At 36.6% G+C, this 25,746-nt stretch overlaps 3 protein-coding genes across 4 annotated transcripts in view; 2 read left to right on the plus strand and 1 right to left on the minus strand.

Annotated features, from left to right (window-relative positions):
* The window catches only part of LOC306873419 (rho GTPase-activating protein 6-like), a 38,619-nt gene extending 34,799 nt beyond the window's left edge, over positions 1 to 3,820 (plus strand). For both annotated transcript variants that reach the window (XM_079422687.1, XM_079422688.1), the window contains exons 12-13: positions 957 to 1,273; positions 1,880 to 3,820. In XM_079422687.1, coding sequence (XP_079278813.1) covers positions 957 to 1,273; positions 1,880 to 1,948 — 386 coding nt within the window. In that variant the 3' untranslated portion in view covers positions 1,949 to 3,820. The remainder of the gene's footprint in view (positions 1 to 956; positions 1,274 to 1,879) is intronic.
* Positions 3,336 to 16,204, minus strand: LOC306873431 (ubiquitin carboxyl-terminal hydrolase 12-like). The gene is made up of 9 exons (XM_079422710.1): positions 16,021 to 16,204; positions 14,172 to 14,252; positions 13,641 to 13,854; positions 12,407 to 12,672; positions 9,918 to 9,994; positions 9,744 to 9,827; positions 9,230 to 9,427; positions 8,139 to 8,217; positions 3,336 to 6,091 (listed from the first exon to the last, which is right to left on the minus strand). The coding sequence occupies exons 1-9, from the start codon at positions 16,066 to 16,068 to the stop codon at positions 5,990 to 5,992; spliced, it is 1,149 nt and encodes a 382-aa protein (XP_079278836.1). The 5' UTR covers positions 16,069 to 16,204; the 3' UTR covers positions 3,336 to 5,989.
* Positions 16,205 to 17,003: 799 nt separating this feature from the next.
* LOC306873437 (ras-like protein family member 11A-like) lies at positions 17,004 to 22,268 on the plus strand. Its single transcript, XM_079422723.1, has 4 exons — positions 17,004 to 18,400; positions 18,733 to 18,789; positions 19,017 to 19,099; positions 20,696 to 22,268. The coding sequence occupies exons 1-4, from the start codon at positions 18,250 to 18,252 to the stop codon at positions 21,158 to 21,160; spliced, it is 756 nt and encodes a 251-aa protein (XP_079278849.1). The 5' UTR covers positions 17,004 to 18,249; the 3' UTR covers positions 21,161 to 22,268.
* Positions 22,269 to 25,746: the final 3,478 nt, after the last annotated feature.

The following is a 25,746-nucleotide window of genomic DNA, read 5'->3' on the forward strand; positions in this document are numbered from 1 at the left end:
CCTCTACGATTAAAATTTTTTGAGGTCTTTTGAGATGTTTTATGCTTTTATGCTCACTGAGGCTGCATTTCTTTGTTGGAAAATACAGCAATAACAGTGATACTGTAAAATATTACAATTTAAAAAAAGCAGGTTTTTTTATTTTATTATATTTACCATGTAATTTATTCCAGTGAATTTTCAGCAGACATTATTTCAGTCTTCAGTGTCACATGATCCTTCAGAAATCATTCTTATATTCTGATTTGGTGCTCAATAAACATTCTTTTTATCATTGCCAAATGCCAATGTTGAAAACAGCTGTGTTGCTTAAAGGGAAAGTTCACCCAAAAAATGAAAATTGTCATCATTAATTATTCACCCTCATGTCATTCCAAACCGCTATGACCTTCGTTCAACTTCTGAACACAAATTAAGATATTTTTTGATGAAATCCGAGAGCTTTCTGACCCTCTAGTAAGGACAGCATTAAAATGGTCCATGTGACATCAGTGGTTCAACCTTAATTTTATGAAACTACGAGAATATTTTTTGCAGAAAGAAAACACAGATAACATGCACGTGTTGCTGCTAATGCACTGAAATCACATGGACAATTTTAACAATGTTCCTTGCTGGGCCTTGAAAGTTGTAGTTGTGTTGCTGTTTATGCAGAATCAGAAAGCTCTCGGATTCAATCAAAAATATCTTAATTTGTGTTGTGATGAATGAAGGTCTTATGGGTTTGGAATGACATGAGGGTAACGGAGGACAGAATTTTCATTTTTGGGTGAACTATCCCTTTAATATTTTGTGAAACTTTTTTTTCCAGGATTCTTTGATGAATAGAAAGTTCAAAAGGACACCATTTATTTAAAATATAGTTCTTTTGTAACATTATTTTTTGAACGGTAGTGTAATTTCCTATGCGTAAATAAATGCAACCTAATATTATATATTCCGTATGTCTACAACAGGTTCCTCTGAGGTCCCACCCAAGTCCATTGGTAAAATGAGACAGTTTCATTCCCACCACAACCTGATGAGTCTATCTCAGTCCTTCTCTAATGCCCAGAGTGACGTGCGAGAGCTCCAGGAGCAGAGGCAAGGCAGTTCAAGGCACACATGCTCCGAGGAGCGCCTACATTTCAGTCTGGGACGGCAGGACAGCGGTTCTCAACCACAGAGTCCTAGAGAGAGAGGCATCTGGGTACGACAGGGCTCCAACGCCTCGTCCACGATGTCAGACGACAGCAAACCGCCAAGCAACTTCTGGGACTTTTTCACTGGCAAGGTGTCAGGCTCAGAGACTATAGTTTGATCAGTTGTAGTGAGGGGGTTGAGTGAGGACCAGTAAAATTATAGAGAGAGAACTGGCAATAGATCCAAACACAGAAATAATGTATCTGTAGACGCTATACTGTTTATATAATATAATCTTAAATAACCCCTCTCCTCTAGAACAAGACGTTAGATTATCAAAAGAATCATTATAAATCTGCCAGAACAGTGTATTTTATCAAGATAAAGACCAGAATGTAAATATAGCATAGGCTGTTATAAACTTCTCTAAGTAGAAAGCAGCTTTTATATACATGAATCCTCAACATGAACTCAGTGGGCACTGAAAATTTCAAAAAGGTCCACATTTCAAAGGCTGAAATTTCTTATATTTGTTTACATTAGCATGGAAGCTTTTTGAAGTTCCTCTTCTGGCTATTTTTCTGATATATTGGCAGCTGGCTGAGGCTTGGTCTTTACCGTTACAGAATCTTTTACATATAGTAACACATTATCTTTTTTAAATAAAGTGTATATAGTACATTTTGGTAGCTTTGAGTTCTTTTTATCTGGACTTAATGAATTTGTACCCTGAAATGTTGTACATGTTGCTTTTCAGATACCTGTTGTCAGAAGAAGCCCTTCACTGCAAAACTTCAACGACCATTCACAGTCTGAAAAAAATTAAGTGAAATGGAAGATGTTTTCGGAAGAAAAAGATATTTTGATCACTTTTAACCACTTGGAGAACATGCTCTGAACTCATGACATCCCTGAGCCACAAGGGGATGATATTTGAGAAGCATGAGAAGCTATTGGATATCACTATTCAGGATTTTTTCCATCATCAAATCTTTCCACCTTCTGAATGCTGTTGACGCCTGTTTCTTCTTTTTCAGTCTTGTCTCTGCTTTTAAAGCAGGTTAATAAGTATGTTATGTTGTCAGATTTCGGTCTGTGCATCACTAAACAACACTGTGCTATTTGAGTAACTACAGAAGTGGGAGCCAATGAGGATGATTATTCTCTCTGTCTTTTCAAAATGGAGAAATACTGAGAGGCCAGAAGTGACACGTGTCAGATTGTGGTGTTGTGTTTTATTAACACACCTACCCCAACCCGAAAAGCCCTAAAAATAATGCAAATACAGTAAGTAATTACATGAAAAAAATACTATAGTGTTTTTGAAACATACTAGTAAAATGTATTATACTGTATATATTATAGTATTTAAACAGTGTTGTCACAGCATACACAGTATTAACTGTGTATAGTAAACTGGTAAACTGTAATAAATACTGTAGTTTTTACTACAGTAAACTGTAGTGTATTGTAGTATAATATACCCTATAGTACGGAAAACTACTGGATGTTACTATGTTTTATGCTCACTGAGGCTGCATTTCTTTGTTGGAAAATACAGCAATAACAGTGATACTGTAAAATATTACAATTTAAAAAAGCAGGTTTTTAAAACTACAGTATTGGGTAAAGTCATTTGTTTATATTACTGTAGTTGTTATATTACCACAGCAACTATAGAATTACCACTACAAATTAAAGTACTTCATATAGTATGGTTCAAAAACACTATAGTATTTACTATAAATTAATTTACTATAAAATCATGTGGCGTAATAATAATGACGCAATATTGATGTATGTCCAGTAAGGCCAAATGGTGATAGCTGTATCACCCCCATATACATATCTGTATAGCCCCCCCATCACCCTTTTTTTTGGAGAATGTGAGTTGTCATGTGCGTGTACAGCATTAAAATGACTTCATAAACAAACACACACACACACACAACTTTTTAAATTATCATCAAATTACTGAATGCACCTTGCCATAATGTTTTCAGTCTCTACAGTGAAGCATGAACGTTACGAAACAGGACCATGTTTTTTACTTGAGGTGTATTTTTGTGAAAATTTTCCTTTTAGAAAGTTGTTTCATGATGTTACAAGCTATGACTGCAGCAAACCACACAGGTGTTGCCCAGTTTATTGACATCATAAAGAAAAAGACACCATATGAGAGGTGGTTGATGTGTTTTTGTTTGATTTTATTTGGGACAGGGTGATCCAGTCCCATCTTTCATCCACGCTGTCCACTCCACTCAAAACCAGATTATTCACCTGGTTTACAATTTGTACATTGCTTTATCAAAAGTGCACTTTTTTTCAAACCCAGTATGGAATAAACATTGTTATGGGAAGGGGCAGATGAAACACAACTAACGTTAGCATGACGTAACATTAGCTTGTGTTTGTCTTGTGTTTTGATGTAATGTCTGTCTGCTAATGCCAAAACAGTCAGGGTGCCTTTACTGTGATCAGTGCAGTAACTGTTCCTCAAGATTGCAGCATTATTCTGGCAATTCCAACATTATCACCCTTACATTTTTGTTTCAACTCTCTCTTCACATAACATACAACAAACCTGGAGTCCAAATAAGGGACAAATTAGCAAATGTATAAAAATGGACAATGTCAAAGAAAGGTTAATATAACATTTATAATAACACATAAATAAAATAATGAAATAAAAGAGCCCAAATAAAAGAAACATTCCTTCCCCCATAATTACTAGATCACAAGTCAATTTATAAAATAAAATATCCAGTTAACTCAGCTTGGACAAGCCTTAATTCAACTGTGATGATAACACATCTATAAACACTCTTACATAGCATGTGTAAATGTGTCATTTACATGACATGGCACCATATGTCAGTTTATTTCAACATATAGCTCAGTCAACTTAAGACACGCAATGCCAGCAGGTTAACTGGCCAGCGAGAAGCTTAAACCTATTTACAGACATTGTGATGTCTTATAAGACCTTCATACATGCTTTATAACAATGTCAAGAGTTGTTATACCACGCATGCATTGATACCAAGTAGACTTTAGAGAATGAATGGAATAATAATCAGCAGCACTGTCAGTTTTGACCCCTCACAGATTAAAGCAACAATCAAATAAAACCAGTGTAGTTTACAAAGGAAACCTGAAATTAAAAAAAAACGACCACTTTTTCAATCTTATACCATCCATTTTAGAGGAGTAGATTGGGACCTACAGGCTAGGCAACTTTGTTTTAAACTCTTTCAAGCAAAACTGGAACATTTTACTGCGGTAGCTCGCAATTATGTGCTTTTTGCCTTACAAAACCTCAATACCTAATCTTGCTGGGTGCATTTATTTTTTGCCTATAAATCTTGACTAATTGCAGGGTGGTCTAGTTGTCTTGTAAATATTTACTAGCTATAAGAGAACTGGGAGAAGTGGCTCATCCTTCTGGTCGTGCAACATCAACAAAATGGGAAACAATCCTTTACTGAGTCCCTTTAACCAATCTAACTATTACTAAGCCAAGTCACAGCTTAAACCTGACACTTACAGACAGATCGAAGACTGCACTTCAGCACTGGCTGTGCTTCACTTCCCATCTAGGTCTATACTGAGTTAAAATGTTATTAAGAGGGCAGAGGAGACGATAGAGATCTAGAGAAGATTTACTCAGATTAAACAGAATAGATGCAGCCAATTCAATCGGCTTAATGAATCAGGAGACTTTATAATGGAGTGCAGAGCCACATTATGTTTGGATTACCCAACATTTCTACTGTTTAACGGCTAAACTGAAAGATTCCACATTCATTTCAGACAATCTCACAGCGCCACAGTGTTAATGAAACATGACTGGAAATGTGTGCAGCTTTTGGTTTCAATACGATTTACATACATTTATGAGCTTTAATTTATATTCAGAATAATATAAAGCCCTAATTTCTATCTCCATCCGTTACGCTTTACAGTTAGTGCACTATTAAGTGTGCACTATATGACACAATCAAGCCGTGCACTAACTTGCAGTGCACAAGAACTGGCAGAATGTTTTACATTCATTGAATACTGAAAGAGCATTCTTAAGCCAAGCTACATCCGTTATACAAGCACTACTCTGGTATCCACAATCCTCTCTGCTTAAAAGAGCAGAGCACCCATCAATCCACAGGCCCTACATGAAATCACTCGTCAAGTTTTCGGCACAAAAAAGCTCATCCCCTTCAAAGCTAATTTAAACCTGGTCAGGTTTATCCATTTAGGTGGAGCAGCTCTTTCTGCTGACAACACATTTATAACTAGCTGGTTAACACGGATGTAGCATGATGTGTCACGTTTGACACTGCAGATGAACATCTGAGTGTGAAGAACCGTCGTGCGGCTTTCTGGACTGATCGTGACATTGTGCTAAAACATAAATCATGACACACCACCCAGCGAATGTGAAGTGAACCAGATAATCAAAATTAACCTTGTTATTGTGTGTGGTAGGGAAAAAAAAAATTTGTACAGTGTCCATTCTCAGGCCATCAAGACGTATGTGTAGCTCATTTCACATGTGTATATGTGCGTTTTTTGTGTGTGCCCAGCAACACAAAGCAGGTGAGTGAGACGACGGCGAACCAGACGGCGATTTCTTCTGCCTGGTGATTATTGTGCTGTGTCCAGGCCACTCTGGCATCAACTGCTCCTGTCTGGGGCCTGATTGATGCTCCGGTGCAAAGCTCCACTGATAAGCCTGGATGAAAAGGGACTTGACTGAGAGGGGATGGAGCAGGGGGCCGAGCTGTGTCAACAAAGCCCAAGCCTCCCTATCTGCCTGCTCCTGTCTCACAAATCACACCGTCCCATTCTGTACGTCACTCCTGCCAGCTCAGTGTCTAGACTGGTAGAAGAGTATATACCCTGACTCAGAATTTTTGGAGATGTCCGACGTCAGACCGTAGAATTCCTCGATCGCTTGAGCGTCTATTTTCTGTGGGGACCAAAAAAGAGAAAGAAATACATAACTGGATACGTATGAAAACGTATTTAAACTGGTGCGCTAATTTCTGACTTTATGCATGAAAACAAACCTCATTCGGTCTCATGTTAAACAAGCATGTTTGTGCTTCAGTTTATCATATTTGATGTGCATTAATCAATGTTTATAAGTGAATAAAAGCCTAAATTAAATCGGTTCATCAGATAAAGTGATTGTGTCTCTTGAGAAGACTTGAATTAAATAGCTTGGTTCAGGTGGATCCCAAGCAAAGGTTTCAGTGAATAGATTTTCAATGAAGGGACAGAAATCTCAGATCGCATACATTTTTTTCCCTCTTTGAGTTGCAAAGATGAGGAAAAGTCTGATTTGGGACAACATGAGTAACAGGATTCAACTACATAGGGGGCGCTGTTGGCCGACTTGTAATAGAATGAAACTAAAAAGACACAAATAATATTAATAAACTTGTGTTTCTGAATAAATAAAGCAGTAATTGATTTAAAGGTCAGAAGTTATAGCTTACATAAATAAAATCACAAACATGACACTAATTTACAATAATAATTTAATATATAGACTTATTTGTTAGTATGTAATATTTCTTTCAAAAAATAAAATTATATTTCGTGTCATTCCTAACCTGTTTTGTAGATATTTTGGAAAATGTATTTTATTTTTATGAATATTTAATTAATTAATTATTAATATTAATCATATTTAACTGATTCTTTTGTTTCACAAAGGAAGGAAAGTCAAACAGGTTTGGATGCCCTCAAATGATATCTGTGCAATTAGCAACACCGAACATAATTCGTTTAGTTATTTGAGAATCACAACAGGGTCAAACAAAACAACACTGGCTCAAGCAATAACCAAAAAATTCTGCATGGTGTCACTAGTGGTGCAGAAATGACACCGTTCACCTTGACTTCTAAAGCTGAGTTAATGGAAAGACATCAGATAATGAAAAAAACAGATAGAAAACATCTGACTTTAGAGTGCAACAGATCTATGCACTGCTCCATAAGCCCTCTGCCTCCAACATCCCGTGTCTTACACCACCACTGTGCTTGGTATTTATAAAAGTTTGCTGTTTCCCCATGTTTATGGTATGTGAACCACTTCATGCTCCGAGAAGCATCTGAGAGTTTGTGTTCACAACATCTGTGTAAATATTTGTCAAGGTTCCCCTGCAGCAGAGCGGAAATCACATCTGAGTGTCAAAACCAAATGGATTTATACTATAAATGTGCACGCAGGTGATGGGAAATCTGTCTCAATGTCGATTCAAGGTACGCTTTTAGGCTAGTAGTGTAAAACAAACCTAAACAATCAAGTGTCATGAGGATGTAATGGAAAAATGGTGTTGGATCACAATATATATAGCACTCTTTTTAGTATGTTTCAACAAAAATTGCTCTTTAAAACAAGATGACAAAATTCTGTGTTCTAAACATCAAGGGAAACTTGTCAAATGAATAAAAGAGTCTTGGTCTCATTAATGCATCACTATGCCAATAATTCATTCAGAGAACTCAAAAGTATTTGGGTCAATGTGAGGACAACTCCAGACAAGCACTTAGTGAAGCATAAACAGCAGCTGCAAATCACCTGACAGGGGAGGTTAATACATGTGCTACTGTTCAGTTCTAGACTTCCAGATACCTTAGGCTGCAAATCACACATTTATCGCTAGACAACACAAACTAAAAGTGAAAATTCAAGTTTGCTGAACTGAAAATGATGATTCAAGGTCTCGGGTGTTTTTTTTAGATACTTCTACTTTCTCTGTTCTCTTCTTTAAAAGTAGTAGTACTTCAGAAAATTATTTCACCTCTTTGAAAACAGAGAATAAGGATGTGCACAATCACTGAAGTCTATGGGCCAATAATATCATTCAGTAAAATAATGTACATGATCTTTTTAATTTGGGTCAAAAATTATTTTCTCTGGATACTGACTGCATGTTACAGATTTGTTTTATGTAAACTGGAATACATTATCAATTAAGTAGAGCAACCATTATACTCAGACTTACCTCTACAATGTCATCATCAAACAGAAGCCAGAAGCCATGACTCTTCACTATAGTGATATAATGACCTCGATTTGGACCACTACAAAAAAAATAACATAAGAAGAAGATATGATGAGCAGAAACAAATGACAATGCACAGCACTATGAACAGAAGAGAAGAATCCCTGGGTCACCACATAGATTTTTGTTTCAATGGAAGATCAATTTATGGAGAAAAAATGCACTTAAAATAAAAAGAATATATATGCATGTTTAATTAATTCATAAGAAGATGCATTTAGAACTTAACTTAATTCACAATCCTTCATCAAGATAAACAGTGGCTGAAAATTTACTTAGGCCAGATGATTTTTTTTCCCTTCTTCATCCGAAGAGATTTGGAGAAATCTCATCAATGAATCCTCTGCAGTAAATGGGTGCCGTCAAGCAGCTGATAAAAGCAGCACAATAATCTACATGACTCCATCAATCAACGTCTTAAATGGAAAGCTGCGTATTTGTAACAAATTCATCAAGATTATTTTTAACTTCAAACTGTTGCTTTTCGCTAAAATATGAGCACTCAATCCGTAATACTGCATTCTCCAGTTAAAAAAGTAATCTTGTCTGAATCAGAAGAGAGGTATGCGCAAATCAAGTAACATTTACAAGTGAAAGCAGTCTAAAAAAAGTTCTAAACAAATATGTCAGTAGATTTTGACGTGAGAGGACTTTTTACTGGAGGAAGTGTTATTATGGATTATGGACTGGTATTTTGATCAGAAGCGATGTTTAATAAAACGCCTGAATGATGGATTTGTTTCTTACAAACATACAACTTTTCAGTTTATAGAGTCATGTGGATTACTGTGGATTATTGTGATGCTTTTATCAGCCTTTTAAACTCTCATTCTGATGGCTCTGATTTCTCCATTCACTGCAGAGGATACATTGGTGAGCAAGTGATTTAATGCTAAATATCTCCAAATCTGCTCCCATGAAGAAACAAACTCATCTACATCTTGAATGGCCTGAAGAGGAGTACATTTTCAGCAAATTTTCATTTTTGGGTGAACTATTCCTTTGAATTGACTGTCACGTCAGAAACCTACCTCCCACAGTGCACCACTACAGCCACCAGGTCGTACAATCGATCAGGGTTGGTAGCATCACCAGAGGTGTTAAAGAGCCTCAGCTCCAGAGGGAAGACTACACGATAAGAGAGCTTAGTGTAGCGATGAAGCTGGTCCATATACTTAAAGCGCTTTAGGTGCAGGGCAAGGATCATGGGTAATTTTTTCACCCGCATTCTGTAAGGAAGAAGAGAGACAGGATCGATTTTAACTTGAAATTCCATCTCTATTCTCAGAGTGCACACTATTGGCCAACTTCCTGAGCAACTGTAAGTGTTAAATGCTCCAGGATTAAAATCTCTCTCTTGGTGCACAGAACCAACACACTACTTTGAGTACAACACCAAGATGCATTCAGGAAGGAAGGAAATGCTACATAAAGACCGGGGCGGCCCATAGCATCAGGCTCACATTGGTTGATGTGAATATCACAGCAAATGCGCCACTGGAACAAGAATAATTTCAGCCATGCCAGTCTGTTGGAACTACATACCTTTTCTGAGCCTCCTGTTTACTTCTGCATTGCTCACAGTAGTACTTGTATTCACTACATAAGGTCTCTGTGTTGCTGAAACCCCTGTTAGTGCAGAGAAAACACGTTATATTTCCAATAAACAAAGAATTTGCACCAACAGGACATTTGTTGCAGTTACATTTGTGGCTTTACCTAAGACAGTGTGTGATGGAGGTATTCTGCTCCACGTCCACTGAAAGGTCTAGGAAGTCTTCGTCTTTACTGCTCACCTGGGGAGAAAGAGGACAGATTGTATGACAGGAAATCCTAAGACTACGTATTATCAAATCAGCTAGTTGGTGGCTTGTCTGAACGAATAGTCTCTCTCCCAAAACAGCTAGGCCGTGTCCCAAATGCAACCATAAGCCCTTGTTGTCCTCTTCTGTGTCTACACTTCAATGCGGTCATATCAAACTGTAGAGTAGCAGCATGCAGCTGTATATCAAAGGTGTGTACTGGCAAAATAGAGGGCACTCATGAGCAGCCTTCAAAATCAAATGAAAAATTAGTTTACATGTCTACTAGACCCTAAGTTTAATAAATTAATATGAATTTTTTTTTTACTAAAAAAACATTTGTTCCATGAGTGAAGTACAGCACTATGTTCTTTTACACGCAAGCATGATCCAGTGTTTTCAGTGTCTCAGAGCAGTTCAGCTTGGAGTAAATGCTATTCCACATAAAACTCATCTCTGCATGTGCTCTGAGTTTGAGTTGCTTATGATGTACAGGCAAGGCGCTTCTCAAACAAGCCTAATAATAGCTGTCATTGCTACTGAGCCGCGTAATGCGTTTTCTTTAACCGATTTCTGAGAGAAACACAGTGAAACCTTGCGCGTTAGTTATATATCTATGCTTCACTGTAGATATAGTTTGCATAATCATCAGTAAAGTGTGTTCTGAGATCTGAGGTCTTATCACTGTATTAGTTATAGCACTGAGGAGCGTTACGTGTCGCTGGGGAATCCTTGAGTGTGACGGGGAAATCATCCTGCTCTGTTCCCCAACCAGCTGCTTGACTCAAAATGTCTCTCTTTGCACATGTACAGTATTTGTGAAGCATTCGTATAGTCTGTATTTTTTATCTTCTATTTTTTAGTTTGTATAGGGTAAATACTATATATATATATATATATATATATATATATATATATAGTATACTTATAGTTAAATCTGTCAGTAGGTTAGTTGTTTATAGTGTTTTTTTACTTCATTGTTGTATGTCTGTATTTATGTAGCACCATGGTCCTGCGAGGCACAACATTTCGTTCCACTGTATGTCCCCACGTGTAGAATGACAATAAAGCTCAACTTGAACTTGAACCCCAGTATTACAGCACAGTCACACAAGCCATGATACAAAGTTACAGAAACTAAGCAACCGAAATAAAGAATAAAAAATAATCAAAACTTCTACTTAGCGCTTGCTCCATTTCTGCAAATCAGTTTTTGTAAATGAATGACTTGATCCACATATGGCCTTCATCAACAGCCGCTTGCGCCACCTGCTGGTGAGCGGCTGACATCAGCTGGAGATCATGCATCGGTGCTCTACTGCTATTCCTGCGGGTCCCGGATGTGCACCGCTGAATTTTCTGCCGAATTTTAACCACTGAATTTGTGGCAGCGAATTTGGAAAGCGAAATAAAATGACAGAAATTTGCCTGTCGAATATTATACATCGCACTTTTAAACAGACTGAATATTTTGGAAGTGAATTCTGTAAGGTGAATATGAATTATTGAATTTTTAATTCTGAAAATGTGTGTGAAATATTTAGAATTGAAATATTCACAGCTTAAATAAACAACTATGTTAAATTTCAGGACCTAAAAATGCAAGCCCTGGAAATACAAGGCATTCAAATGCAAGCACTGTTAATTGCAATGCATCTTTTTTTTCGATTTGTGGAATTCAGCATGCTTTATGTTTCAAAAACTATCGTCATTATTCTACTTCCATACATTTGGGAATACAACAAAAGAAAAGCCTGGATCGTTAAAAAAAAAGATCGTTTGAAAAAGCTTTGATGGTTTAACATTTGAAAGACATCTATAAATATTAGTATTGTCATTTTACAGTTATAATGTAAAATAAAATGGCTATTATATAATTTTTCATAAATACTTAATGTAAAAAAAAAATATTGCAAAAGTAATATTTCATATTTCCTTTTAAAAAAAATTGCCTCAACTAGTAATTTATATCATTTTAGTCTACATATAAAACTTAATAAACATTAATATATAGGTCACAAAATTCTACAAACAAGCACAGCAAACCCAAAGCGTTTTATAAAATTATTATAAAAAATAATAGCCTAATAATCATAATAAAAAAAAACACATTTTAAAATCACAATGGGATTTTTTTAACACCCGAGAAATCACCATCAGTCATCATAACACACCCCTACATCTCAGATCAGCTAAAACAGTTATTAACATATTCTACAATCCAAACATTTAACAGACTTCTTTTTGCCGTGACACACTGTTGAAAACTGTCCTCCCATCACATCCATACAATCCCCCAGATACTGATTAGTCAAAGCCAAAGTGACAAAAACGTACTCCCAAAAACTCCCTCATCTCATAACACATTAATAAAAACAAGAGTCCTTTAGGGTACTTATGACTCACCGCTTCACAGTTCAGGCACCGTGTCTCATTGGTCAGAGTGCCTTGGAAGATCTCGTGCACCCAGGTCTGCTGGGTCTTTTCCTCCGTTTCCCCTTCTCCTGTGCTGCTACCGCTTCCACCTCCTCCTCCACTTCCACCATTCTGTACTACCTTTCCATTCTGCTGTCTCTCCTGGCTCTTTTCCTCTTGTAGCAGATCTGCAATGGTGTTGAGCAAGTAGTTGAGGAATTCGTGTGCATCTTGCTGCATGTAGTTGTCAAACAGCTCTGTAGGTAAAAAAAGAAGTGTTGATAGCATCAGGTCGCTGCAAATATAAACAGTAGAAAATGAACAGTGAAAAAAATGATCTAATCATTTAACAGCAATTCATTTCAATCACATACACAGTGTTTCCTGCATAGCTATTCAGCAGTGCAGCTGAATCTACTGCGCCGTGGTAAAAGAAATGACGTTTATGTCAGTTCCTAATTTGCAGTCAAAGCAAAATTATACAACAACAATAAATTGTGTTGTCTTTGCTGGCTGCATGCTGCATGAGCAGAATCTGGTTCATGACAAATGACTCTTATAAGCTTCTCTGTTATTGTTTTAATCAGCCTAACAAATGTAAAAACTGAATCCATAAGAGCAGTTGCTGTATCAATATCAAACTCACTTAATTGTGACAATGGTAACGTAACTTCACATCTGACTTGAAACAGACTAGCTTGAAGCAGACTAGCAGACTATGCTACACATTCACAACAGATCTAATTAAAACCGCATTGTGAAATATTATTACAGTTTCGAAACCTTATTAGTTTTATTCCTGTGATGGCAAAGCACATGATCCTTCAGAAATCATCCTAATAAAAATGTCTTATTACCAATGTTTATAACAGTTGTACTGCTTAATATTTTTATTGAAAGCTAAATTTCTCACAAATATAAAGTTTAAAAGAACTTTAGAAATCTTTTGTAACAATATAAACGTCTTTACTGTCACTTTTGATCAATTTAAGGCATCTTTGCTAAAAAGAAAAAAACTGACCCCAAACTTTTGGTAATGTATCTATATCCATGTTTACATTCAGAATGTTTACAAATATATTAGAACATGTATATTATCTGAATAGCAACATTTCACAGATCGCTAAGCACCAGCATAACATTCCCATTATCCCACATCAACATCCCCTCTCTCGTCAATCAGTCAGTCAAATTGCTTACTGTAGGACCCAGAATCTTTTCTCACCATTTTCCTTCCTCAGCCTGGAGATGAACTTCTTTGGTGGAATGACTCCCACTTTCTTCTTCTGAGTTGCAATGCTGTTGAAGAGGTCAGCCAGGCAGGTGAGCAGGCTCTCTTTCCGTCGCGGCTGGATCTTATAGGCCAGCACTTTCTCCCGGAAGGGCCGGCAAAAGTACAGTGCCTGCAGCACTGAGTTACAGTAGCAGGTGTTGCCAAACTGAGCGACCAGATTGCAATTGGAGAAAGAACAGATCAAAGATTGATGAAGGATATGGGATGACATACATGCACATATAATATGTGTCATATCTGCAATTAATGTCTCTGAGAAGGAAAGCAAAACATTGTTGGATATATGGAGCGGCTTTATTATGATATTTTGCTGCCTTTTATGCATGCTTGCCAAATCTGCTATTAAGCGATGACATAAGCACATTAAATAAAAAACATGTGCTTTAAAATTTTAAAGTGATATGGCAAAGTCATCTTCTATTTATAGCACATTCACTGACAAAGACAATAATGTAAACTTACATTGACTAGCCCAAAGTAGTGTTCATTAACAGGGAACTGTTCCGGTCCAATCTCCTTTTCCAAAGCAGAGGCATTGGCGCCCTACAGGGAACAGCCACAATGGTTATCGTTGCTCATGGGTCTCAATAATACAAGTGACCAGGAACACCCTGGACCTATTGGAGACTAAAAGGAACATCCTGTTTGTGAAGAATGATGCCAGACTTGGCATTAACAGGATGCAGTTGCTGGGCAAGTGCACCCACTCTGTTTCACCAGGGGAGAACATCAAGGCAGAGCTGTAAGTGGTATCAGTATCTGAAGTATAATGCATGAGTTCTCGGATGTTAAAAGGCCTAAGTCGGTGGTTCTCAAGCTTTTTGACCCGAAAGCCACCCCAGTGTCCACCTCCTTATTCAAAGACCCACTTCCAGGCATATAGGAGGAGGTATTTCTGCTGTAGTTATGATAAAGCTACTTTTTTTCTTTCTTTTTTTAAACAGAAACTGGGAGCAAAAAAATATTAAATTAATTAACCAACCATGATTTCAAACAGGAACAATAGTTATTAGTGTGGGGGGGGGGTAAAAAATTACAGTTTTTATTGTTTCTATGCGTTTTAGCATTATAATTTAGATTAGAGTTTTACTATTTCAAAAATATTCATAATTCATTATTTAAATACTGTAAATCCTGTTTCTGGAAAGATTAATCATCAGATATCTGATTCAGCATGACTTAGGTCATCTGTTGAAAATGTAACTTTACATATGAAAAGTTAATTTGCAAAAATTGCAATTGGGTTAATTTGATTAATAAAAATAATTAAAATAATACAGCTAGCTAACACAATACAACACTTTATTATTATTTGTTTTTGCAAATAAATTCTTCATATAATGTCAAACCCAAGACTTGATGACCTTGATCCTAAGGCATAATGTATCAATACATTTTTCTTAGTTTACGAACAGCCTTTTTTTTTTTTTAGATAACTCATAGCTTTTTTGCAGAGTACATACTGGCACCCTGAGGTGGCTAAGCGAAATCAACAAGATGTAAATCCATGTGTCTTATCTCTATAACTGGTTATCAGTAACTGCTGCTAAATAAGGAAGTAGCCACATAAACATCTTGCTATAGAAACGATTCACTGATTGATACGAATTAAATCTCAAACTCGAGTTAGCAGCTGTTCTATAACAGGTCTCCCAGTACCTACCCAAATAAATAACATTATAATTTCCAACATTACTATGTAGACAGCGAATCCTCAATTTTATTTTCGTTACAAGTCTGATCTACTGTGAATGTTCTCGTGTGACAGTTTAAGAAAACCCTTTCAGCACTACAAAGACACTGAGCTCATTGAATCGGTTTTAGTTGTGTCCTTCAAATAATGTTAAAACAACAACAATAGCAGCAGCAGCAGCAGGAACTGTAGTCTCGTGCATGACCTCGCCTGTTACGCTGTCCACCCTTCCTCTTTACAAAACACTCGTAAACATACATATAGCACCCACGTGACAGATATTATCTGATGGTAAATAAAGCTGAGCCGTGGCTAATCAAACATGGACATTATTTGTGTGTCACTCACTAATACGCTAAGCTATACATTTGACCCTTGAACAGAAAAGCAAATTATCTGCCAAAAATGCTATAAAGTCCGTTTAACCACATCTCCAAACTTCTACTGCGTCTATAAACCCGGACAGAGAGGTGTGCAAACTTTTTGTGGCTGTGCTGCCATGTCATGACACGGTTGTTTATCTGTTAGCTGTTGAGCTAGCCCTGTTAGCAAGCTAATCCAAACACAGGTTAGACGCAGCGGACGGGACAACACTCACTTATGCGAGGAAAAACTCACCATCGTACAAATCGAGGCGATCTTTCGGACTGTCATCAGTATTTCCATCCGTCTGCCGCCATATTGGACCGAACCCCTATTTAAAACTGTGACAGCCGCCCAGGCTGAAGTTCCGGTGAATCCTTCAGTCGGTCCAGCTCGAGGGAGTGTCGCCTCGCGCGCTGTAGCCTAGCAGCTGCGCAGTACACAACATTACCAAACCTACCACCACATCAACTTTATTTTCAACATAGTTCACAAATACTGGGAAATTTAGCAGAGAAATTACAAAGCACGGAACAGACAAGAAATTATATGCAAATTTTTACGTCAATTAGGTAAATACTTTAAGGGGCAATTTTCTTTTCTTTTTTTCATATATTTTGTTATATATTTTAAACATACTTTGTTACAACATTTTTTTATATATTTTATATTATCTTCTAGTCTATTTAGTCTAATGTTTCTTATCAGTGTAAAGTTAATAGTATTAAAAAATGTAATTACATTCATTACATTTAAAACATTCAACATTATTTAAATTATAATTTAGACTATGATTACATGTCTTATAACATCACATGAACATAAAAATAGCCTAAAATTATATAATATTAGTGCGAATTGGCAAAACGAAAATAAGAGACATTTTATCATCATTTCTAAATATCTAGAAAGAAAGAAAGAAAAAAACCTGAATATCTTTTTTGTTTTGTTTTGAAAACTAATACATTTTGCGTCAGTAACCATTAAAAAAATAAGTGACATTTTAAATAAAGATGTACAATAATCCTTTAATTTCACGCATATTGTAACCAAATGGATATAACGGCAGACAACGGTGAATTATGGATACTATTTGTAAAAAGGAATAGCCCCGAGTTACATTCTTTTGTTGTTTTCATATTTTATGGCGAAGGCTTACCGTATGAATATTAATTAGGTAATGCTGACGTTGCTTGGTAACCTTCCTATCACGTGGTCTATTTAATATTCATGAGTCCAATCTTCTTCATAGTAAGATTCGTATGCACCCGCTCTTCTCCTTCTCTGGTTTCTCAATTGATCCTCTAACGACCGCAGAGTCAGCTGTACACCCGGACGAGCTATATTGCTTTTGACCGATGTATATGTTTTGTAGATTAGCGGGAACCTGGACAAGGAGGAGAAGACGACAATGAGACGACCTTAGAGGTCACGCTGGCGCTCGACTATTTCCGTGCTGTCGTTCCATCTACACACACACACTCACACACACACACACACACACACACACAGAACAACTCACTACAAATATTAACTCTGGTGCACAGCTGTTTGGAGGAATGTTATATCTTGATTTTACAATATAAAGTTCTACAGTTTAGGCAAAATGTGATTTTAATACTTTGTGCAATTGACAAGGATGAAATTAATATCTTAGTAAAACAACATTCTGTTAACTATTCATAGAGTCAGAAGGATTACTAAAAAATTAAATAGACTAGTTAATTTAACATTATAGCTATCATTTTTTGGTGTAAATGGAAATTTTGACGTGGGCTTATGTATTATTTTCCACGCAAGTATGCTTGCAGTTACCACAGATGCAGCTATGATAAATCAGCTAGCAGTATTTGCGTTATGAGGTAACGGCTCTAGCGCTTAGCTATCGACAGTGCTTCGAAAAAAGTAATGAAATAGTTAATAGTAGCTAATTAAAAAGTTATTTAACAGTACGCATGTTCTTTTTGATATGCACGCTTATTAATATAGGCAGATGCACGTTTAATGCATAAACATTATTATTAATATAAATATAATACACACGTTTAAGCATATCACATTCAAATGATAAAATGAATTTGGGTTTGAGTGAGCTGGTTTATTCACGCCCCTCTCCAGCTTGTCCGCTTTTTTTTTTTCCTTTTTGTTTTGCTGAAGGCGCAGTTGCGGTCTGTGGAAAGGGGTCTTGCAATCAGGAACTGCGGGTTGTGAACGGTTCAATTTGGCTTTGTTAGACTATATTAGTTACTTCATTAGAGGGCCAGGGCCGGTATGCAGAATTAACATTCATGTCGTGCAGAAGTGGAGCTATAGCGTTTGGGGTGCACTGGATTGCATTTATTAACTACAGTCTATGAAGACCTCTGTCTGCCAAACGAAGATAACAGAAGGGGTCTGCACCTAACAGCGGGCTCATATTGCGCGAGAACGCAGAGGAAAAGAGATGCATTTCTAGGCAGCCGAATAATAGTTACAGCTTTCTAAATGCGTCTTCTCATCGAGCAGCCAAGAACAATGAGCAGTGGCTCTAGCAACTTTCTGCTAGTTCCTATACCGGAGTATCCTGCACTAGACTGCGTGCCAAACAAAAACGTCAAAATAGTTGTTCTTGGTTCAAGCAATGTCGGGAAAACAGGTAAATATATCAAACTATGTGGCTTTTAATATGTATAAGTAATATAACTAATTTTACTTTATGCCATCGTATTTTTTATTACATTTTTCTATTGACACTTTGGTGATTCAATGTTTATACAGTTTATTCTGTTTAAAGTCATTAAGAAAGATGCATGTTTGAAAAAGAAAGAAAGATGCATCCTGAAAAAACGATGATGTTGGAGATATTTAAGCTAGTTTAACGCCAGGGTGCGACATACACTGGAACACTGCAGAATTGTGCACGAGCTGTGTGACACTGCTTATGCATATTATGCTGATGCAAAGTTTCCATTTGTTTTTCATTTCCAGCTCTGATTGTACGATTTCTTACTAAGAGATTCATAGGAGACTATGAAGCCAACACAGGTAAACATTATAATGAAACAATGCTACTAACTATAGCCTAATATGATCCTATGAACTGTAAAAATGTGTTCATCATTATGACATTTTTGTTTCAGACAATTTTACTGGTTACAATCATTTCTGTTATTCGTTCTAAACTTTTCAGACTTTTAGCATTTTACACTGAAGATACACTGACGTTTATTGATTTAGTAAGTGGATTTTTTTTTCTTTTTCAACATTTCTAGGAGCCTTGTATTCAAGGAAGATTAATTTGGATGGGGAGCAAGTTTCTTTACAAGTGCAGGACACTCCATGTGTTTCACTGCAGGTATTGCCAAATCACATTCCTAACACTTCCTTCTGTCGTTTAGCTAAAGCTTCATCAAAAGTAGTGTGCCCATGGTGTATTAGCACAGTAATTTAGATCACTCAGTCATCGCCTGTGGGATTCCTGCATGCTTCAGAGGAATATTAGTTCAAACATTTGGCCAGTAAACAAAGTATGCAGCGCAGGGGAGATAAAGAGGGTGTGTTCAGCCATAAGCTCATTATTCTGACTCATATGTACTGAAGGGCTCTCTTCGACTGTGTGTATCTGATCATGGCTCAAGCGCAGTGTATATATAGGTGTTATAATGATTGAGAATTTACTTCTTAGTTGTTATGTTAGGACTAACTTATTGGTAGTCAGCCCTATTCTTGTTAAACATTAAACATATTATATCAGCAGTCATTAAAATAATATTATTTCATATTATAGTCTTTTTCCTTTACAGTAAAATGAGTTCATTTATAAAATAATGTAATTATATATATATATATATATATATATATATATATATATATATAGGCCTATATAATTCCATTACACACACACACACACACACACTACTGGTCAAACATTTGGAATCGTTGCGATTTTTTTTTTAAAGAAGGCTCTTATGCTCACCAAGGCTGTTTTTATTTGGTTTGGTTTATTACAGTATAAACAGTAATATTGTAAAATATTATTACTATTTAAAATAACTATTTTCTATTTTACTATATTTTAAAATGTAGTTTATTCCTATGGTGGCAAAGCTGAATTTTTAGCAGCCATTACTCCAGTCTTCATTGTCACATGATTCTTCAGAAATCGTTGGTGCTCAGACATGATTTGGTACTCAAGAAACATTTCTTCTTATTATTATAAGTGTTGAATACAGTCTTTGCTACTTACATTTTTGTGGAAACCTTGATTATTCAAAAATAAATACTTTTATTCAGCAAGGACACATTAAACTGATCAACAGTGACAGTAACGACATTTTATAAAAGATTTCAATTTGAACTTTCTATTTGTCAAAGAATCTTGAAAAAAAAAAGCAATTCAGTTCCACAAAATATTAAGTAGCAACAATAATTTTTAACATTGATAATAAAATGTTTTAGTTATTTCTTACAAAATGTGGTGTAGAAACAATAACAATTATAATAATTAAGTATGTATAATTACATGCAAGTAACCCTAAACCAAACCCTAATCCTAACCCTAGCCATATAGTAAGTAGCCTACATGTAGTTAAGTAATATTACTCAGCAGGGGTGCCGTTATGGTTTGTGGGCCCCCTGAACAACATATTTACTGGGGCCCCCGCGTCCCGGCAGGGAGGGGTGGGTTGGGGTTGTGGTCCCCCCTCTCGGCAGAAATCTTGGTAGAAATCGCGTTCCGCGTTCCCCGCGGTAAAAGAAAACGGAGTTTGGGGGGGTTGTGGTGGTTTAGTTACCCGGTGCCCCTGTTAGTCAGTACTTAAATGTATAATAACACTGTAACAGTGACACCTTAAAATAAAGTGTAATGCCATTTTCACCCAGAAATTGCTTGTAAATTTCTTAAACAATGTTATATAAAATTGGAATAAAAACAACAGTTTTCTCATTCCAGGACGACGCAGAGGGCCTTTACTGTCAAGAGCAGATCAACCGCTCCATTTACTGGGCAGATGGTTATGTGCTCGTCTTCTCCATCACTGACCTCAACAGCTATCGTACCATCCAGCCTCTCTACCAACATGTGCGCCGAATCCATCCCAGTGGCAACATCCCTGTTATCATCGTGGGAAACAAGAGTGACCAGCTGCGCGCCCGGCAGGTCCCAGATCACGAGGGTAAGGCGCTGGCTGATGAATTGGGAGGACCCTACTTTGAGGCTTCGGCCAGGGAGAACCATGAGAGCGTCCAGGCTGCTTTTCTGTACTTATGTCAGGAGGTAAGCCGAGCACTGGGAGGAGGAAATGGGGAGAAGAGAAAAGGTGGACTACACCTTGCCAGGCCAAAGAGCCCAAACATGCAAGAGTTGAAGAGAAGGTTCCGGCAAGTCTTGTCTTCCAAGGTCAAGTCAGCGACTTGATGATGATATGATTGACGAATGTGACTGTATAGGATTCAGAAAGTGTTAACAAAATGCTGTTACGTAAGTGATTGTGAAATACGAGGCAAAACAATGAAACTTGCCAGCTGATTTTGCAAGTTTAGAATATGAGCAGTGAGATCACTGTGCTCTGGATGAACTGTAACATGGGACTCCTGGCACTGAACTTCTAATGGTTTTAAGTCCAAAAAGTCTGTTTTTGTTAAATGTTTTAGCTGCTATTATGCAAATGTTTCCTGGTTTTCCAGGATTATGATTAATTTCTCAAATTCAATGGTTTAATAGTGAATTTCTTTCATTTATAAATGAGGATTATAAATGAATTTCCTTAATCTGTTTTAATGTGAAGCAAGGATAAAAAGATTATTTTTGACCAAGGCCATTTATTAGATATATTGAAAGTAGCAAAGTAAAACAAACATACTGAAGGGCCATTTATTGGACGCATAAGATGATTGCAGTCTATTCCTAAGATTCTCATGTGACTGGAGCAGTTTTACAAAATGCTGTTCTAGGATTATCCCAATTTTTCCTGACAGTGAGAGACATAATCCAGCTATGTTGTTTATAATCGTGGGACAAAGACGTTGTTGACTGGTGGTTCCCATGACCTTTAACCTACTTACACTGTGTCAAGGATTTGAGTGTACTATGGAGGTTCGTAGAGGGTCTCTTTCACTTTTTCTTCCAGATGTCCTACTCGCCAACTCAAATGGACATTTGTTTATCTTGCAGCACAGATGAAGTAGCATTCCTCTGAAGCAGGTCTGGAGTTTCCTGGACTAAACTATTGGGCATGCACCCAGTTAGTCATCGACCTCTAACCTTTCACCTCTAATATATCCTACCATTTTCCTCTCTTCACCCAATTCCTTTCTTCACCCTAAATGAAAAGCAGATTCAGTATGTGACTAGCCTTGAATTCTCAGCTCTCAAGAGCGTGAAAGCATGTCCATTTCCTTATATTTTGACAAAGTAAAAGACTGGTAAAATATACAATATATGCTGTGGTGGTTTGATTTATTTCTCAACAAGCCTTTGCCTTCTCTCTTTATCTCTATCTTTTACATAAAGCCACAATATTTTCAAAGACTTTCTTGTGTCAGCATCTGAATTTTTCTCATATTCTCAAATCGTTGCAAACTAGAGAACTCTCAGAACTTGCTGGTTCATTATGTTACAAGTCCACTAAACTATTACCAGATTTTTAAGATGTTGTTAAACATTAGGGTTTTTTGGGACTCTTAAATGTGCAAATCTAATTCAACTGTGGGTATCTAAATGTTACAGAATAATAGTAGTTTCACAAGTATTTCTGATCAAGAACTTAAATATGTATAAGCATTTGCACGACAAAACGGAACTAGATTATGTTTGGTCAGTTACTTGATAAAACAACACAAACAGTTAAATAATTACACTGACATGTGCTGTGACTTCAGACAGAAAGTATCCAACAGATGTAGATGGTTCCCTGTAAAAAAGATTTCCTCATCAAGCAAAAGACAATGTTGTGTACACAATTATTACGCAGCTCTAAAATTCTGATTGATCAGTCCCATTCAGCGATAAGATATTATTTAAAATTCGATGTTATTCACGCTTCATATTATTCCACTTATTTGAGCAACTGAATCCAGCGCTACTTTCATGTCTCTTGTATCACTGTGAGACTCGTGCTTTCTCTTGTTTCATAGAGAAAGCAACTGGCCCCATCTTGCTCTTAACTATCGAGTGTAGTGACAATGATGGTTGATTGTTTTACATAATGTTTGTTTTCTTCATGGAACAGGTATACAGGTAAACAGTTGAAATTCTACAATATTTAAACTCAAATTTCAATTTACACGTATTTCAGAATTTGTTTGGTAAATAAACTTACTTAGAAAATAGCGTACATTTGAATAAGTGTTTGCCACACCATTTTAAAACAGATAATGAATGTTACCTGGCCTGACCTTAACATTTAGGTAGGCCTGCAATTACAAAAATCAGAGGGATCTGGTGCTGGATTAGACCACAAGCCTGAATCAGTGGCGCCTCTGCTATAGTTTGCGCAAGACAGATTTAATAAACCACCTCTCTGACATTACAATTATGAATGGCTTCCTGTTGCTACTATGGCCTGCAAAAACTGAGAAAGATGGGACTTATGTTGTCCTCTGACTCATGAGGAGTATGAGCTGGTGTTTGTCCTAATTATGGTTCATTTGGGAAAGCTGGTCAAGGAAGTTTGAATGCAGCAGAGTGTTATTAGAGGAGAAACAGCTGTGACGTGAAATGGTTAGAGACCATTTCTTTCCCCCATCTGAGCTCATTATGTTATCACAGCCATGCACAGGAAGCATGACCAAGACCATTCCCAAAGGAGGACCGGGGGTGGAAAGAGGGAGAAAAACAGAAAGAGAAAGGAAAAAAGGCAGTGAGGCAGGAAGCTAGAGGGAGAGAAAAAAGAGAGCTATTCATGAGAATAGAAAAAGACAGAGAGAAGGAAGGTGACAATCTGAGTTTGAGACCTGCTAGTTTCTGTCAGGAGAACTTCTGTCAAGACTGACTGCAGTATTAACACATCAAATCCCTTCTATCATTTAACTGCAGTTTGAATACAGTGATGTACATCTGTTTTCATATTTGTTCAGTTTTGGAAAGAACACCAAGGGAGTGATTCATGTGCAGCTGAACTATTCTTCAAGATTCACCCTAGTAATGAGTGGTTTAGTCAATGAAAAATCTCTCTAAACATTTTGTGTTCACCATGTCGCCGAACTGTTTCTATCCGTTTACATTTGAGGTCTGGCATTTTCTTGATGTTCCAGCTCTTTCAAGGACAAAAGAGGTGAAAACGTCTTTCAGATTTTGCACTGGACTCAAGTTCTCAAAAGTCTGGAGAAATGACCATTCTAATAAACATAACATTCTGAGAGAAAAGTGAAGCACAGGATGCACCTGGTCAAATAAAATGGCCTCATATTCCTATATGTACCATCATACAGAGCGGCCATCAGATCTAATGGCTCCCACGAGATGGCTGTCCATACTATTACTGATCAACCACCATGTTTAATAGCTGTCTTTGTTCAAACTTGAATCATCTGGATGCAGACCAGTTTACTTTGTAGGTTATAGGTTATGCTTCACAGCATGTTGGCTTTAAATTATAATAGTCTCCAAAAATCAGCCCAACAGTGTTGAAACTTAAGGCAGAGTTCATAGAGACTTGGTCAGAGAGGTGCAGCTTCAGTTTGTACTCATTTTCTCAAATATGGTATTTAGCAGCTGTCCTGGCAAACTAATGTTCTGGCATGAACAAACTGTCTTAATGTTAATACAATGTTCATTTAGAGTTATCTGGTCTTTAACAATGTTCTTGGAATGTTAGCACAAAGTCGTTATTATTAATCATTCATGGAACTTTTTTTTATTTTTGAAACAGTTTATTTTTAAAATGGGCTACTTGTTTCAGAACATTCAGAGAAGATTAAAAGTAAAGTATCAGAAATAATATGTTTCACATATGTATCATGTGGGAATGTTAGTAAAACATTAGAATTTTCTCTCTTAGGAAAATGCTAAAGCTGCTCTTTTCCATACAGTGAGAATGCATTGTGATCACGTGATCATGGTGCAATTTTTTCCTGGGTTCATGAACCCAGATATTAGTTTCCTTGGTCATATCTTTGTCACCTCATTTTGCTGGGCACCATGTAAGTCAGGACTGCTTCTTCTTCTTCAAAAATAAATAAAATTACATAATAATAATAATAATGATAAAATTAAATAAATAAAAAAGTGCAAGATACTCCTGCTGTGAAGTGGCCTTAGCTATGATTTTGAGCCAGTGCAGCTCATCTATATTTGGCATCTGCCCTCAATATTTTTCTGACTTGACGCTTTAAAGATATTGTTAGCATTTTTTATATCACATAAAATAAAACCCTCTACTAAAATAACCCATAAGATAACTGTTTCTGAGACATCCTTAAAAATCAATAATAATAATAATAAATCCTTGTTTCATATAAGAAATGCTTTCTATCAACCACTGTGTGCATTCAGGTTTGATTTTTGTCTTTTTTATGGCGTTTAGAGAGGGTGTGGGGAAAAGTTAGCAATTAGCTAAAATCTTAAAAAAATATTTTGTTATTTTGACCAGTTCACATTTATTTAGTTTGTTAATAAATCAGTTGTCTTGATACAGTAACTTCTTTGCTTTGCAGACCTTATCTGCTCTTTGACAAAAACTTACCTTACTGACATTTACAGACACATTTGTAATTGTGACATAATGTGATCTAATGATCTAATTTCACGTGTGTTTATTTCTCAGTAGTCCAGCTACTGTGCAACTTCCCATTTACTGACAAATAAATACTTTATTCTTCAATTTCACATATAAATACATAATATTATAAATGTGTGTTTATGCGCATTTAGCCTAAATAAACACATGCACACGAAAAGAACAGAACTGGGTCACTGGTCAGTGATTTAGAGCTGTCTCCTGGTTACTACAACAGATAAGATTCAGAGCAAATCATTTAACTCCATCTGTTTTTCTTCTAGAC

Source organism: Barbus barbus (genome assembly GCF_936440315.1).
Source record: "Barbus barbus genome assembly, chromosome: 1".
Taxonomy (NCBI): domain Eukaryota; kingdom Metazoa; phylum Chordata; class Actinopteri; order Cypriniformes; family Cyprinidae; genus Barbus; species Barbus barbus.

What these genes read in the sequence shown, in the direction of transcription:
- LOC306873431 (XM_079422710.1), bottom strand. Translation starts at nt 16,068, where the DNA reads ATGGAAATACTGATGACAGTCCGAAAGATCGCCTCGATTTGTACGATG. An exon ending in GGTGCCTGAACTGTGAAGCG is followed by an intron (nt 9,995 to 12,406) that starts GTGAGTCATAAG and finishes CTTTCTCCCCAG; the next exon opens with GTGAGCAGTAAAGACGAAGA. An exon ending in AAACAGGAGGCTCAGAAAAG is followed by an intron (nt 9,428 to 9,743) that starts GTATGTAGTTCC and finishes TCTTCCTTACAG; the next exon opens with AATGCGGGTGAAAAAATTAC.
- LOC306873437 (XM_079422723.1), top strand. Translation starts at nt 18,250, where the DNA reads ATGCGTCTTCTCATCGAGCAGCCAAGAACAATGAGCAGTGGCTCTAGC. An exon ending in AGACTATGAAGCCAACACAG is followed by an intron (nt 18,790 to 19,016) that starts GTAAACATTATA and finishes CAACATTTCTAG; the next exon opens with GAGCCTTGTATTCAAGGAAG. An exon ending in CTCCATGTGTTTCACTGCAG is followed by an intron (nt 19,100 to 20,695) that starts GTATTGCCAAAT and finishes TTCTCATTCCAG; the next exon opens with GACGACGCAGAGGGCCTTTA.